Here is a 15,276-nt window from a genome sequence, read left to right on the forward strand (position 1 = left end):
GCACTTGTAATAATCACGGATTAAAAATTTTGAGAGGGGTTTGTTGGTGTCTTTGGGGTTTTTTGGTGGGTGGGTTTTTTTTTTTGGTGGTTTTTCCTGTAAGTTCAATGCTGTTGCTTTAAATAGCGTGACTGCCCGGTGTCCCCTCACAAAGAATAACAGCAGCTCTTAAAGGGACACTGCCAGCATCAGCCTCAGTCTCATTCTTTTTTTAGTTTTTCCCCCTTTTGCTTTCATAATTTATGAAAATTATGTTCTGGTACATTTTAAAATAACTTTTAGAGTGTTTTTCTCTTTCCTGGCTAAAGATAATTAGAACCTCTTTGATAAGTGAGGAGCAAAAAAAGTATGTAAAGACGTACACTGCATGAAGATTTGGGTAAATGTTTCTTAATCTACTGAACTCAGAAACACTACTAAATTATTGCAAATCTAATACAGTTGTACTGAAATGTAGGGCAGGAAGAGACCTAAAGAGATCTTTTCATATGTATTCCATCACCTTAACAAAAAAAAGGCAGATTTTTGTCTAAACTATTCTTTAAGGTATAGAATATTTACTTAAACATTTTAAAGGTACCGATTCATCATGGTTGACAGCAAAACCCCCATTCTTTTCTATGCACAAAGAATGACTGACAGCCATCCGTTCTTCATTTACTGGAGACTAATTTCGCTCATTCTCTCCTTTGTTCTTCTCCTTTTCAGGTTTAGAGTAAGCAAATCCATTTTATTCCTTACTACTTACAGGTGTTAGCCACTTGTGCTGACAAGTATATTAAGTAGATGCAAGTGATAAAAAAAATCTGAAATTTTGTAGTTATTAAATATTCAAATAATGTATGTCTTCCTCTTCTCACAGCTGATATTCTTCCTAAAGCATCTTTCTCTTGCTCAGAGGAATCCTGTGCTCATACAGAAAGGATTATCTGAGCCAGGACCCTCTATTGTCCTCAATCTGGAATTTCCATTTTCATTTACAAGATGTTATGGTTCATCTGTCCATCTGCAGTGAATGTCGTCATCTGCATCAGTTGAACTGATGTTTGCCAGCTTGAGTTTGCAGGGAGCCTGCAAGAAAAAACTCTTAAGTGTGAACCGTCCAGTTCTCTAACCTCTTTTCTGGAAATACTTTGAACAGTTCTATCCTGTTCAAACGGGAACGCTGCGCAGTGTAGGGTTTTTTTAAAGGCATGAAACTTCACTATAAGTGTCTGAAACTACCGTGTGTCTGCCTTGAAATAGCCCTGTTCAACTGATACGAGCTGAAACAAGAGGTGAAACAAAACTCAGTTTGTTATGTTGTCTATCAAAAATTGACAGATATTGTGAAAGCTCTTTTTGATTGTGATGATAGAAAAACTAATAAGCAAGCCATGTCAACAGCGTAATTCTAGCATTAATTGGAAATACAGGGAACAAGAACAATCAATATTTGCTAATGGAACCAGGAAGGAGAAGAATCTGTAGGAAAAAATAGTTCAATGCTTTTTCTAAGAGCAATGCAAACAGTGAAGGAATAAAAACTATTTAGAGAACCACTCAACAATTTTTCACCTCTCCCATCTTTTCATCTGTGAGTTACGGCACTGAAAATCTGAAACTTCCTCAAGTTTCAACGTGTTTCTGTGATCTTAAGGTTATTTTATGGTTGTACAGTTTTAGACCCTCCTGTTGTAAATACTTGTGGAAATGCGGGGGATGCAAGGACAATATGACACCTATTAAATTCAATGTGATTATTCTTATGCATAAGGCTTCTTATACATGAATATTCATTTGCAGCACTTGATGCTTACTAGACTGTGATGAGAGGAGACTTTGGTTTTACAGTAGCAGTTTACCATGCCATAGCTAAAAAGTGATAAATACCTACAGCCTGGACAGGAGTAGAGCTGCTTTTGCATTGCAGGCTTCTAAAAATTTTTTTTGCACTATTAATAGTGAGCAAATTGAAAATGTTGGTTAGAACTCAAATGTTTTCTTTCTCTCTCCACACCCCCCCCACTCTATCTTTTCAGTGATTTTTTTGAACGCATCATTCTGTGCAACAGCCTTGTGTGGAGCTGTGCTGTCACAGGAAAACCAGGACTCACGTATCAGGAAGCACTAGAATCGGAGAGGAAAGCCAGACTTAATCTCCAGAGTTTTCCAGAGGCACTCATCATTCCAGTTCTCTACTTGGCTACCCTCACCCACCGCTCCCGACTTCATGAGATCTGTGATGAAATCTTTGGTTATGTCAAGGATCGATATTTTGTTGGTGAAACAGTGGAAGTAGTTAGAAATAATGGTGCAAGGTAAGTGTATTTAAAAATAAATACATATTTATTTTTGTTTGGGGTGGGTGGGTTTAGGGTGTGCTTTTTAAAAACACCAAAAATCAGGATAATAAACTCTGTCAAACACACTGAAAGTGAGTTGTGATGCTTAAGCTAGAAACACTGTTACTTATCCTCCCTACTTTAATTAAGAGTAGGATTGTATTGCTGGGTCTGGTATCTCTTCCCTTAGCTTAGAAGCAGCTGTGGAAGCAGGAAGATATTTCAGGTCTTGACACTGTAGTTTTTTGGTCTGTCTGAAGGAATTCTGTTGAGGAATATCCGTCCCCTGGTGTGAGAAGGGTGGGTGGTTTGTAGAAGGAGATTTGTGGAGAAATTGGGGGAAGCTATGAATTAAAAATCACATGAAAGCTTTGATGAAATCATCCTGAATGTAATTCATCACATGATGTTTTGTGCACTCGGAATGGCGGAACTATTGAAAGCTTAAAGAATTGATGAAGGTTGGATTTTTGTTTTTTAGGTAGTGGTAAAAATTGTGTCTGCATTCTCAGAGCAGTTGGGAATTAACGTGATGGGTTTTTTCCCCACTCAGAGTCAGTGTTATGTTTACTCTTATACTACTAGATATATTGCAAGCATTTTTATTATTATCTCAGACTGATAAAAAATTTGGAAGAATTTTGAGCTTCAGATGCTTTCTTTCTCCTCTCACTGATAGATATGCTCTGTAGTATAAATAAGTTGTTTTACAACACATAGTTAGCTTGAGTCCTCATTTAAAGCAGCTTCTGGGAGAGGACTAGAAAAGGTTCATGTTTTGTCTAAATGAGTTTGCAGTTTCTCCTAACCGAGGTTTAAGATGGGAAGGACTTAAAACGTGCTCAGCTTGGAAGTACCTGCAGAATATGTGCTAAAGCCTTTGTGGGTTCAGCTGTTGCCGTTTTGTTTTGGAGTTTTTTGTTGTTTGTGGGGTTGTTTTGTTTTGCTTTTTCAAGAGGAAGGTGCCAGCTTACACTGCAGAGTAGATGGAGCACAACTTGTTGGCTTCTGTAGGTAGCCTGAGGTCTTGACACGTCATCTAGTGTATGTTGGGTGATAGGAGTGAGCTGGTTCAAAATGGTCATTGAGAACGTAGTTATTCTGATGAGTTTTTTAGTGACTGATCCAGATCTTGTTGAAGGCAAGTTTTGTACTACACCAGGAAGAAGAATCTGTTCTGTGCTTCAGGAGATAAGTCGTAAGGAAATTTGTATGGGTATGTACATAAGGTCAGTGTTTAACAGAAAAGATTTCCACCTCTTTCCTGCTCTATTCCTTTCAGCCAGAGAAGTCCCAGTTTGCAAAGCCAGGACAAGAACAATTTCAGCAGAGTTGCTCCTTTCTCTACAGAAAACCTGTATCTGAAGTTTGTTTCTATCTGTCTCATGTTTATACTTGTCTAATGACTAGACCCAGGTAACCACTAGTATTACAATTGTTTTGCTCAGAGAATAAGGTTTTTTCTTCTTTTTTGAACTGGAACCTGATTATTATGAACTGTCGATGTAGTTCAGCTGTTGGTTTTCATTTGCTCAATGAAATGCCTTTTTTTCAGTCTTTGGTGATACTGACAGTTTCCAAACTAATAGCAAAAAAATGCTTTAGAGGAACTAACTTTCTTCCCCAAGAACAACCCTCCTTTCTCTTACTCTTCTAAACTCTTTGGTAAACTATTTATGGGTGTGCATCTTAGCTTTTCAAAGCTGAAACGAAAAGCAGGTTTATGTGCAATAAACAGAAGTCTGTCATTTTCCTCTGTCTTTTAAATCAGTTAAATTTGCCCTAACAAAATGGTTTCTACTTACCATGCAGGTTTCTATGATTGTATGATTCTAATCTGCAGATAAAGTTGTGATGAAATTCTATCTCATTAAGATAGCACCTTCATTAATACAATCTTGATAATTCAAAATTCTATTAAGATACATCTCACAATTTTGTGTTTATGTTCCTCTTTCACAGATGAATATTTTAATAAGATATAAGCTAATTTTCTTAAGCCTTTTGGGTGGGTTAGATATTGTTCAAAATACCGAAGATTCAGATAAAATCTTTTTCCATTGAAAAATAACCTGCTGGAGAGTATATGTTTTAAACCTATATAAGTATAAATTGTGTCTGGTAAAACGAAGCATGAAAAATTCACCTTAGCTGATTGTATGCCATCGATATTCTAGACCAATGTACAGCAGAGAGCTGTTTCAGATCTTTAATGCTAAATTCAGGAAACAGTGCAAATAACATGGTAAGACAGAGGGATTTTTATGCTTAGAGATACATAATTAAAGAATTCAAAGTGGGAGGAGTTGAGGCATAGTTATTCTTCTGCCCAATTAACAGTTGACTTTGACCTATATTTTGAAGTACTTTTGCTGTGGATTAAGTATATGGGCTCATGTTACTCGTAAGTAACATGGCTGTTTCAACAGAGCACTCTGTGTGTTTCTCCTGGGCACGTTGTGTTTGTGATCTTTCCTAGCAAAAATGATCACAGCCCATCTATAGGGAGTTGGCTGACAGAATTTGGGAGATCAGGAGAACCCAGTTGTGTCACGGGGGTGTGAAGTCTTGCACTGCCTTTACGGGTGAAGTTTTTTACACATGTAATGTCGAGAGGATCGTTTGTTATCTGAGCTGCATGCATTGTTTAAGGTACAGCGTACAACATAATGTGTGTGTAACCAGTGGCTGCTCAAGTCATCTAAGTATTGATATTTTATAGCTCCTAACTTTGCACATGTAATAATCTTGTAGGATGGATTGTTTTGCTGCAGCTTTTTAGATTTTTAACAGTAAATGGGAGGGAACCCAAGCACTAGAGGGGTTAGCCCTTGGGCTTAATGTAAATGGTTTTTATCTTGAGCATCTGAAGTAGTCTGTAGTACTGTAAGCAATGGAGGGAAGATCTAGGAAGAGTAAGAGGACAAGTGCTTTGTGCAGAGGCCAGGCAGAAGGTGATTTTTTGTGAGATGGGTGGTTCTTGTGTCCAGCCGGTGTGTTTTGGTCGCTGCAGTATCTGATGCTCCATTGCTCTTTCTGATCTTATGTCCCGATCAGGCGCTTCTGGTTTTGAGCCTTTGTTGTGTTACTCGGTTTTGAACTTGGCTGCTTCCGCCTTCTTGCTGAGGTCTGGTAGGAGGAACTCAGAGTTTGGGACACGTTCTGTCTTCCTGTTGTTTTGGTGTGGTGGGTGCTCTTAACAGCCCTTATCAGCCAGAAAGACATTGCAGAAAGAGCCCCCTACTCCTATGCTGTGGCTTGTTCAGGCAGTCTCTGAAAACAATGCATGCAGTTTGGTATTGTAGCAGAAGCAACATGGAGATAATTCTGCTCTTTGACTCTTTCGGATGATGTATTGATTAAAAATGGCCAGTTTTTTTAGTTTGTGTATGTCCAACTTTTCTGGGCAAACTGGGGCTGACTTTTCTCCAGAGTGGCAGCTGTGCTATGCTTTAAAACATGAGATGCTTGGATTCCCGGTTAAAGAACTGCAGGAGTTGTCTAACAATGTTTTCCTAGTACTGCCTTCATAAAAGACAAAATGATTATTTGAAACATCAGACAGAAATATCATATAATATAGACAGAAAACTTTAATCTCAAATTATGTTTAAGTTTGTCCAAGTTGGCAAGGAATTGAAAACAGCTGGCACTGTAAGTACTGTTATTTAGAATGTCGGATTGCTCTTCATGGAAAGAAATTTATTGGAAAAGGCATGGAAATTATTCAAGATTTTGTTGGTGGGGTTGTGGGAAATTAGAGCAGTATTTCATGTTAACCATGGTCAGTTAAAATGTGAAATAAGCAGCTAATGTTTTAGCTCACACTTTATTGAAGCAGAGAAAAAATGTTGACCACATCACTGGAATTGCTTCCTATATTTGCTCTTCAGAACTGGAAATTTAAGACTCATATGGTACTAGTTGGCTGCTTTTTTCCGCATGAGGAATGGCATCTCTTGCAGTAACCTGTCCATTTGTTTCTCAGTACTGAGTTGTATTATTGGTACTTGAAACCTGTGAAATGGGTTTTCAACACCTTGGCATCTGAAGTTGGTTACCTGAAAGCTGGAACTATGTGGTGTAGGAGAGCTACCCAAAATAACCTCAGTGGAATGCCTCTGACACACCAGATAAAACCTACAAGTGTGTCACTCTTTCAGTTGTAGGACCTGTTCCTTTCTCCTTGGGGTCAGGAACGTGCACACAAAATAATAATAATGATTATTATTTTAATTAGTCAGAGTAACAACTACATTTAAAGCATGTGTAAACAACCAGCTGTGATTTATCATCACTGTTCTGAGACGGGGCGCTATCACAAGAAGTAATGTCTGTCTTTCTTTGGGTATACAAGTGAGCAGTGCGATAATTAGTTAATTATCTGTAAGCTTGCAGTCTTGACTTGAGCAGTGAAGAGACCTGAGGCTTTAGGTTGGACAACTGTAGCAGCTCTTCAGCTCCCCCCTCCCCTGCCCTTAAAAATAGTTTGTGATGATGTCTTACCTTCTCTATGGAGCGGGGGGGACAACCAGTTGTCCAGCAATTAGCGTGGAATTGATAAGTGAGTTACCTGCTGACTAAAACAGATGGCTTAAATGTAGTGTGTGAGACGGAAGAAATCATACAGAACGTGGTAGACAGAAAAAAGGAATGTCTTTTTCATGGAATTTGACCACTAGATGACACCACTGCAGAGGAATACTTGTCTGTGAGCAGGCATCACCAGAATGCTCGAAGAGAACGTAGTGTTTTAAAAATGAAGATATTCATAGTAGTAGTAGTAGCTGCAGTTCTCTGTTAGGAGGATTGCTGCATCTGATCATACATTAAGTATAGGTTAACATCTTTGCTCTGCTCTGAATGATGCCAAGCTGTAGGAAATGTAGATAATCATGGAGCAATCTTGTCTGTAAGTGAAACTTCTTTTTTTAACCATTAATTGTTTCCCAGTGCTTCAGGACTGGTCATAGTGGATTAACCACTGTGTTAGGCCAATTAAAAGATTTGCATACTGTTTTCATCTCAAAATCTTAACTGGGACACAGGAATTGTGTTGCTGGCCATGACGATGCCAAGCTGATGTGCGGTTGGGGTGGTAGAAGATAATCCTTGTAAGAGATAACATTATAGCGAATTTTCCAACTTTTTCATTCAAACCAGCAACAAGGTATTACTTGTCTTCTGACAACTAAGGTAAGTCAATCTAAGACCGCTAGGCAGTAAAAGGCAAAGTGTCCTCCACGTTTAGACTTTAACAAGTTACAGTGATTTTAAATTATTTTCAAGTCCACCAATGAATTTTCCCCTTTGACATGTAGGCTGCAGAGATGCTGGAGCTGGAGTCTACAGAATCAGAAGGTTGCAGTGGGTTTTTGTAGTGGTGAGGCTTAAGAGTAAGTTCCTGCACACAAAGAAAGTTTCCTACTTTATTTTGAAAGGTGAATTTGAATTCCAGTAGCAAAATTAGTGCGGTGCTTATGGAAGAGCATAACTGACAGTACTGGAGAGCACTTACCTATTCACAGAGCAGGTACCGTTTGTGTTCTACCAGCGTTGCTGTTTAAGGACCAGTCAACTCCTGGCCTGGAGAAAACCGTGTTTAAGGAATTCACTACCCTTAGGTCCTTTGGCATATAAATATTTGTATTTGTGGACTAATAAATGTATTTGACTAGTGGAAGCTATGAGATGATGATACCTGGGGGAGAACCTGCAACCCCTTTCTTACAGATTGTTGAACAGCTGTTACAACAATCTTTGGGCATTGTTAGCTCTCATTTCTGTGCACACTCTACCTTTATAACTACAAATTTAAAGGTATGGGTTTTGGTTTGTTTGCTTTAGGATTTTTATGGGGTTTTTTAGTAAGTACAATACTTTGAATGGTCAAAACAAGGCATATACTGGTGTTACTGTTAGTGCTGCCCTAAGCAAAACCACTCTTCTTACTAGTTTCTTTGAAGCATATAATCTTACCTAGAACTTGACAGACAAATGAAGAGGCTAAAACTCGAACAGCAGCTCTTACTGTACTTCAGGGAGCCATTATGTGCATAAATCTTGTCTCCTTGTTGTGCGCTTTTGTTTTGTATGTGCATTAAACTGTACCAGTTAGCTTAGTAAAAGATGTCACTTATTCCTTCAGATCTTGTCTTGCTTTTATCTCTCTAATTACTTTCAAGTGTATGAGAACTGTTAGGACAAGGATATGAGTTGTTGCACTTACCCGACATTTATTTCTTAAACTTACTGAAAGCTGACAAAACAGAATGAGGCTGTAGCTTTTTGATACTTCTTAGTACTTGCTGCTGTAGCTTCTTGCATTACTGGCTCTTCTGGGGTTTTCTGTATTGAGGAGACACTACATACAATTAGAAAAGGTGTGCTGGTTTAATTTTGGCATTTGGAAAACTGGGCTTTCGTTTGGGTGTCTTTTATAATGTGAATTTCATTTTGCTTCATTGTTTTATGTTAAAAGTTGGCCTCAAAATACTTCAATATTCCCCCACCATCCTGTTTGAAACAGCCTTCTGCATCCAAGGGATATTTTTTGTCTGCTTTTTGTAAAGCTGACAGAGGCTTGTTCGTAGCTCACCTGGGCCTTCAAGGGATTCTGGGTTTTGACTGGGATGAAGACATAGCAGAGTGTCAGACTGTTACTTCTGTCACAGTAGTTAGCGCCAGCCAGATCAAAGGCTGTTGTGCAGAACGCTCAGCTGATAGACAGTGAGAAGTGGCCTCTCCTCTCACAGCTTCCAACTCCAGCCTTGGTTGGGTGTAAAGGCCTACTCAGCATTTGGGAAGAACTTCTCCGAGTTAACTGTAACTGCCAGTAATTGCAGGGTTAGGGTTTCCGCTTGACATCCTGCGATGGCTGGTTTTAGTCTGTGACATAGTGGAGTGCAGCTTCGTTTTTTCCTCTGCAAATTGTGTTCCTCTACTGCTTCAGGAGAGGTAGATGGAGATGAGTGCTTGTCCCGCAGCTCCTGTATGTGCCTTTGAGTTGCTGAGCGGTATGAAAAGAGAAACGTGGCAAGTAATACTTACCCTTTGTTCTGGGTTTTCCTCAATCACTCATCTTGCACTAGTAAGTTTGAAGCATGTACTACGTTTTGCCCTTGTTAGGTATGTGGTTTCTCTGGAACAGGCTCTTCTAGTGAGAACCTAATGTTCATTTGCGTAGATGTCATGTTTCAGTTAGGAAGGATAAAATACTGAAATGACTCAAGAAATTATAGTGGCCTCTAAATGAGGGAGGTCTTTCTACTTCCCCTTTCTCCTTTTCTTTTGGCTGTGGCCAGTTTTTGCCTCTTGCACATACTCTGGTTCTCATCGGATCCTTCAGTGAGTTGCTTGAAGTAGCTGATAGGACAAAAACTTAGCCAGCTCTTCACGTTGGGTTAGTTTTGGGATTGTTTTGGTTTTTTCTGTGAATTCAATTTAATGTCAATCAATAAGTGATACTGAGCACTGCACCAAGCTTGTGGCTGGAAGAAGGAATGGCAAGGGAAGATTTCCCCCTTTTGGCAGTGTGGAACTGTTTAAGTCATCTCAGACTCAGGGAGCAGCAGCCTGAGGCTGCAAGTCCAGTTTGCTTTTGTACACCTTCAGCCTGCTGCTTCCTCGCTGTTCTTCTAGGGAGAGAAACCAATGGGGTTGGGTTTCTGGAGAGCTATGCCCTATGCTACAGTGTCCAGGCAGTGTCTCTTGTCCCGAGATTGCTCTGCCTGAAATTCATGGAAGATCTGTTTTTTTTTCATCTGAGAGAGGAGATGTGCCCTGGTATTTTTCAAAAATTACACTGGCAGTATCTCCTCTGTGTCTAAAACCTTTGGGCTCCTGTGTTGTTCTTCCCTTTCCTGAAAAAAAGGAAAACTCTGGATTTAATAATATAGGCCAAAACACTTCTTGAACCTTTCCCACAATGTAAGAGCCCTCAAAGGGCTTTGCTTCTGAGCACAGCAAGAAACACAGCTGTGAGCATAAAGCCATCCCTGGTTTACTGTTCTAGCTTTTGGCTGTCCATGTCTGAGCTGGAGTTGCTGGGACTGCTGTGTAAAAGTTCATGATGACTCTATTCTCAGCCTATCTGATCCTTTTCTGAATACCTTGGGATTCACTTAGTGTGACTGTAAGCTTTTTCACAATATTGTTATTTGAAGAAAGTGCTTCCTGACTGAGGGGGATGGTAGGGTACGTATTTATTTAACACCATTGTCTTTTTAGACTGAGGTGCCCCCAGTTCTTAATATATGGGAAATAACGAGCATGGTTTGACTGTGACATAAGCTCTGTAAAGATCTGAAGGGGTCGCTTTGGAAAGCATTTCAAGTAGTGTGCTTCATTCGAGTGTCTTGTTTCAGCTCTCAGCTCTGCTGTTCTATGTGCCTTATGATGTGAAATCAGTTGTAGGCAGTGAACTCAGGGAATGGTTGGGTTATTGAGGAGCCAACCTTCATTCGCACTAGAAGCAGAGTGTCTCTGCCTCTATTAGCCCGGGGAATTGGCTGTTACGAGCTGTGACTTGACTGTAGCAAGGCTAAAAAAAGTCTTCCTTCATAGATTATTACTTCTTTAATGCCAGAAGGAATGGTTGCATCACTTTGTTTAATTCCCTGCCTATCAGTAACCATTAAATTTCATTGGATTATGCTTTTATTGAGCCAGGTAATGTATGTTTCACTTGATTCCTTCCCTGAAGATTTCTGGTAATTATTTGAATGAAGGCACAGAGGATGGAGGATCACTTGCTTTCTGTGATAGCTTATTCCGTTAGTCATTCCCCTGTTTAGTAATAAAGGGGGGTGGGGAAGCAACTGTATTGGGGATTTTGTTACTTACTGAATGAAGTGTATAGAATATATAATTTCCGTTCTTACAGGAGATGTGATACCCTGTAAATTACAGGGTTGTCTGGTGGCTAAACAGGTAAATTAACTGTTGGGAAAATACTCAGTGACTAAATATTCAACTCTTTTTGTCTAAGAGGATTGATTGGGGGGTCTGTGTGTGTTAGCCTCTTTGTCCTTTCATGGCATTGGGTAGCCTATCTTGTGATTTAGCTTTTATGTGGCTGTTTTACTGTGATGGCGAATTCCGTGTATGTGCACTTCCCTCTAGTGGCCTGTGAATAGGAAACACATCAGAGTCAGTGTCAGTAGCCTTAAGCAATGGCTTTTTCGATTATTTGTCATTAGAAATTAATTAAAACTTTTTAAAATTGAACTCTCTAGGAAATATAAGCTGAATCAGAAATCTAAGAAGTAATTTTTAGCAGGTGGTCTTCACTGGATTTAAAAAATGAGCAAAATAACACACAGTCTGCCATACAGCAAGCTCCCGGTTATTTAGCGTGAAGGGGGTGCTCTGACGTTCCAAATACTGGAAAACCAAGATACTGTAATGGTAGACTTTTCTCTTGGGACTCAGCTGGAGTCTGGTGCTGGGCCAGACCATAATAAGTCCAAGTCTAACAAGGCTTATTTTGTGAGCAGCCACTGGGCTCCGTCTTCATTACGTACTTGGGTGCACGTGGCTCTTCACACAGAGTTTTAGATTTGCGCAGTTAATTAGCTTGGGCTCCACTCACCAGGAAAACGTGTCTCCCAGCCCTTGACCAGCCAGCTTGGGAAATGGGACTGGCTGCATTGGAATGGCAGCGTGCCTGTGGTCGGCAAGTCCTCTGTGTGCTGGTGGCTCTGGTGTCCCTGTGGATAATTAAGCATTGGTCACGCTGTTGTCTTTAGCAATATGTAAGTGTGATAATAGTTTTGGGTTGGTTTTTTTTAAATAACATATCCCCGTGGAGCATCCGGGAGCTCTCTCCCTGTTGGAGAGAGGCTCGGGCAGGACAGCTACAGGCACTAACTGCATTACTGGTCCCAGCTAAATTCACAAGTGAATACAACCCAGGATATTTTAATGTTTTCAACTTTTCCCCTTTCCTCCCCCCTAAAGCGTGTGCAGATTTTGGGTAGTACTCTCTGCTTGCAGAAAGAGGTGTTTAAGAAATATTTTGACATTGTTTCCTTTTTGCCAGCCTTCAGTTCAGATAGAACACTTAGAATTTTTCTGTCATAGATCTGTTGGGTGGTTTTGTTTGTTTGCTTTTAACTTAGGCACGATGCCACGCTAATTCAGTCTCTGTGCTTCATGTATTCTCCCATTTTAGTCACTTCAAGTGACAGCATTTGGTGCCCAGAGAAGAGAATTATTGTGTGTTCTTTCTCCCCCCACCCTTTGAGCTTTTAGTCGTAGTATGTGACAACATCCATTGACTGCAATAGTTAATTTTCATGAAGCAGACAAGACTTCAGGAGACTGAACTAAAAATATGAACTGTGGAATTCCAGAAAGGGGTGAAAGTTAGTGGTTAAGACCTGGCTTTAATACAGTTTCCCAACATGAAGTGTCGATTAATTATACTTTTTAATATGTAGTTAATTCTGCCTTTTATAACTAGCATTCAGAATGGCAAAGGGATAGACTTGTTTTGTCAGTTGTGTGCATGCCAGATGGAGCCTTAATATGTGTCAGCAGATAAATGGGCCATTATTAAGATTAGATGCATAATGATCATTTCAGCCTTGTTTATTTAGGTCATCGACAGCAGCAGAAGATGATCTCTTATAAGTAAAAATTCTTTGGGATCTGAAAATCTTTTTCTTTTCTTAGACTGCTATCAAAATAAATGCAAAAGGTTTGGGCTGTAGTTTTAAAGTAACACATTTAAGTTAACTTTTAGTTTACTGAAGTGAGAACTGAAAAAAAAAAAATTACAACCACAACTAATTCTGCCGGTGACTTGATTTGTTGTCCTGTGTAGTGAAACAAAGCAATTTGTTCATTTATTAGAGGGAACTAATGAAATTAATATTTTATCTAGTATTTCAGTGCAAGGCTCTTAGGTACGTACTTATTTAGTAGGCAATACCGTGTTCAGTTGTATATGTTCTTGAAACAACATCTGCTACAACTTTAGGCTCCTCACACTAGTGGAAGACTTTGACCGTAACAAATGTCTGTGTTTTATTTCAGGTTGCAGTGTAAGGTTTTGGAAGTCATAGCTCCAGCCCATCACAATGGAATGGCGAACGGCCACGCCAGCACTGCTGAGACAGAAACAGTTGTCATCAGTGACAGCGACGACTCAGAAACGCACAATAGCTCTGCACAAAATGGGTAAATGATACTTCCGCAGTATAAAGCGCTTGGGCTGGGTGGAAAGGAGACTGAAGCAGACGTCACGGAGTCTGTCTGAAACAAATTACTTGATCTTTATGGATTGTGAGTGTTCAGCCAGCTGAAGGTAACAAGCCGAATATTCACAGGTTGTGCTGTGGGTAATCCACCAGTGCGTTAGAACTGGAGTACCTACAGAGTGCTCGCTGTTAATCTGTTTGGAATGACAGTGGTGCTGTTGAGAGGGTGGAAGAGCCATGCCTGCCCATCATGCTGCAGAACCTGTGTTGCTATAGCTTGGACAGTGCAGTGATGTTCTGAATTTCTACAGTCTGGTGATACTTAGCGTGATGTATTACTTTACTTCCATCATGGGGCTCAGCTGAGGTTACCTTAGAGGACATGCTTTTACTGAAACTCTCTGAAAAGTCGTTTCAGAGACTCGATGTGTTTGTGTCCAGCATACAAAAATAAACAAAGCTTTCTTCATTGGGCATGTGTCCATAGAAATATATACCATTGTATATCATGGATTTGATTACGATTTTAGGTGCAGTGAAACTGTGTGTCTTGTCTGAAGGAACTGCGTATAGGCTGGAGTAGCTCGATAACACTGAATAAGAGCATCTTGGCTATAATTGCAGTGTTTAATTTGGAGTATCCCTTTACCGACCAGTAACTGAGCTTGTATGTGCAGCTTGTCCTAGCAGTATAATGAGAAGAAAGATTTCTGTGCTTCACAAACACAATGTTGATGAAAGAAGAGGGCTCAAAGTGGGCCCCAGTTTTGTATCTAGCAATACACAGGCTTTACCTGAACTGTCATTGACTTTGAGATGTCATGTAGGTGCAGAAGTTGTTATCGCTGGTTGTTGCATGAGGACTTCCTAGTTATTCAAGGCATGTTAGGACAGGGGTGGAATTCCTCACCTGGCTAAGAAAATAACATGGCATAAATAGTTTTTAAAATTCTCTGCTGTCCTCTGAATGCAGTGTCCAGGTTGTTCGCGAAGAGGTCCTACATTTTTGAGGAAATAATTGCATTTTCTGTGTTCCACAAGACATATGGCATTTGAAAGGAGGTTATTCTTGGAATTATGCAAGCGTGCACAGATCTGACTGGGATTGATCCCTTTATACTGCTGTCACTTCCATGCATACAGGGCTGGTGGTAAGACTGAGTCTTACACTCCCAGTCAGTCTGTGGTTCTCCCTGGCTGATTACTTACTTGTTTTGACAATGCAGAAAAGGGAGGGAAAATAACTCCTTTTTCTTAGAGAAATCTGGTGAGAATATACAAATTATTGAAATTATACCTTTACTCATAACAACAATTCCCACTGAACAGAACAACATAGTTTTGTAGCCCTAATCCTTCAGGGACTTCATTTTGCTGTTTATGGAGAAACTTGGGTGTGGAGAGTATGGATGTTACTCTCCTTGGGACCAATATCAAGTTGACATGTGCAGAACTACAGTTCTGGCTCCGTCTGCACGTAGATCTCCAGGTTTTGAGACCCAGCCATCGTGCAAAGCTGCAGCGCTGTTGAACAATGGTACAGCAGATGCTGGGTGTGTTTGTGAGAGAGGGGGAGGGGAACCCAGCACAGATTGATGGGCCATCTGCAAATATTTTTCCTCAAGAATCTGTAAGGCTAGAGAATGTTAACTGAAAATAGATGTCATTAGAGATCCCAACCTTTCTCTGACCCTACTCCTGTCTGTGTGGGGCAGAAATAGCCACGCGTTCTGTGCAAGTGTTCCTGC

General features: G+C 40.1%; 1 protein-coding gene across 1 annotated transcript in view; it reads left to right on the top strand.

The window, feature by feature from the left end:
* Positions 1–708: 708 nt before the first annotated feature.
* The window catches only part of BAZ1A (bromodomain adjacent to zinc finger domain, 1A), a gene marked incomplete at its 5' end in the record, with an annotated part of 54,234 nt that continues 39,666 nt past the window's right edge, over positions 709–15,276 (top strand). The window contains 3 exons of the mRNA XM_010135689.1: positions 709–715; positions 2,022–2,300; positions 13,365–13,508. Of these exons, the coding sequence (XP_010133991.1) occupies positions 709–715; positions 2,022–2,300; positions 13,365–13,508 (430 nt within the window). The remainder of the gene's footprint in view (positions 716–2,021; positions 2,301–13,364; positions 13,509–15,276) is intronic.

Source organism: Buceros rhinoceros, unplaced genomic scaffold (genome assembly GCF_000710305.1).
Source record: "Buceros rhinoceros silvestris isolate BGI_N320 unplaced genomic scaffold, ASM71030v1 scaffold31104, whole genome shotgun sequence".
Classification (NCBI taxonomy): Eukaryota; Metazoa; Chordata; class Aves; order Bucerotiformes; family Bucerotidae; genus Buceros; species Buceros rhinoceros.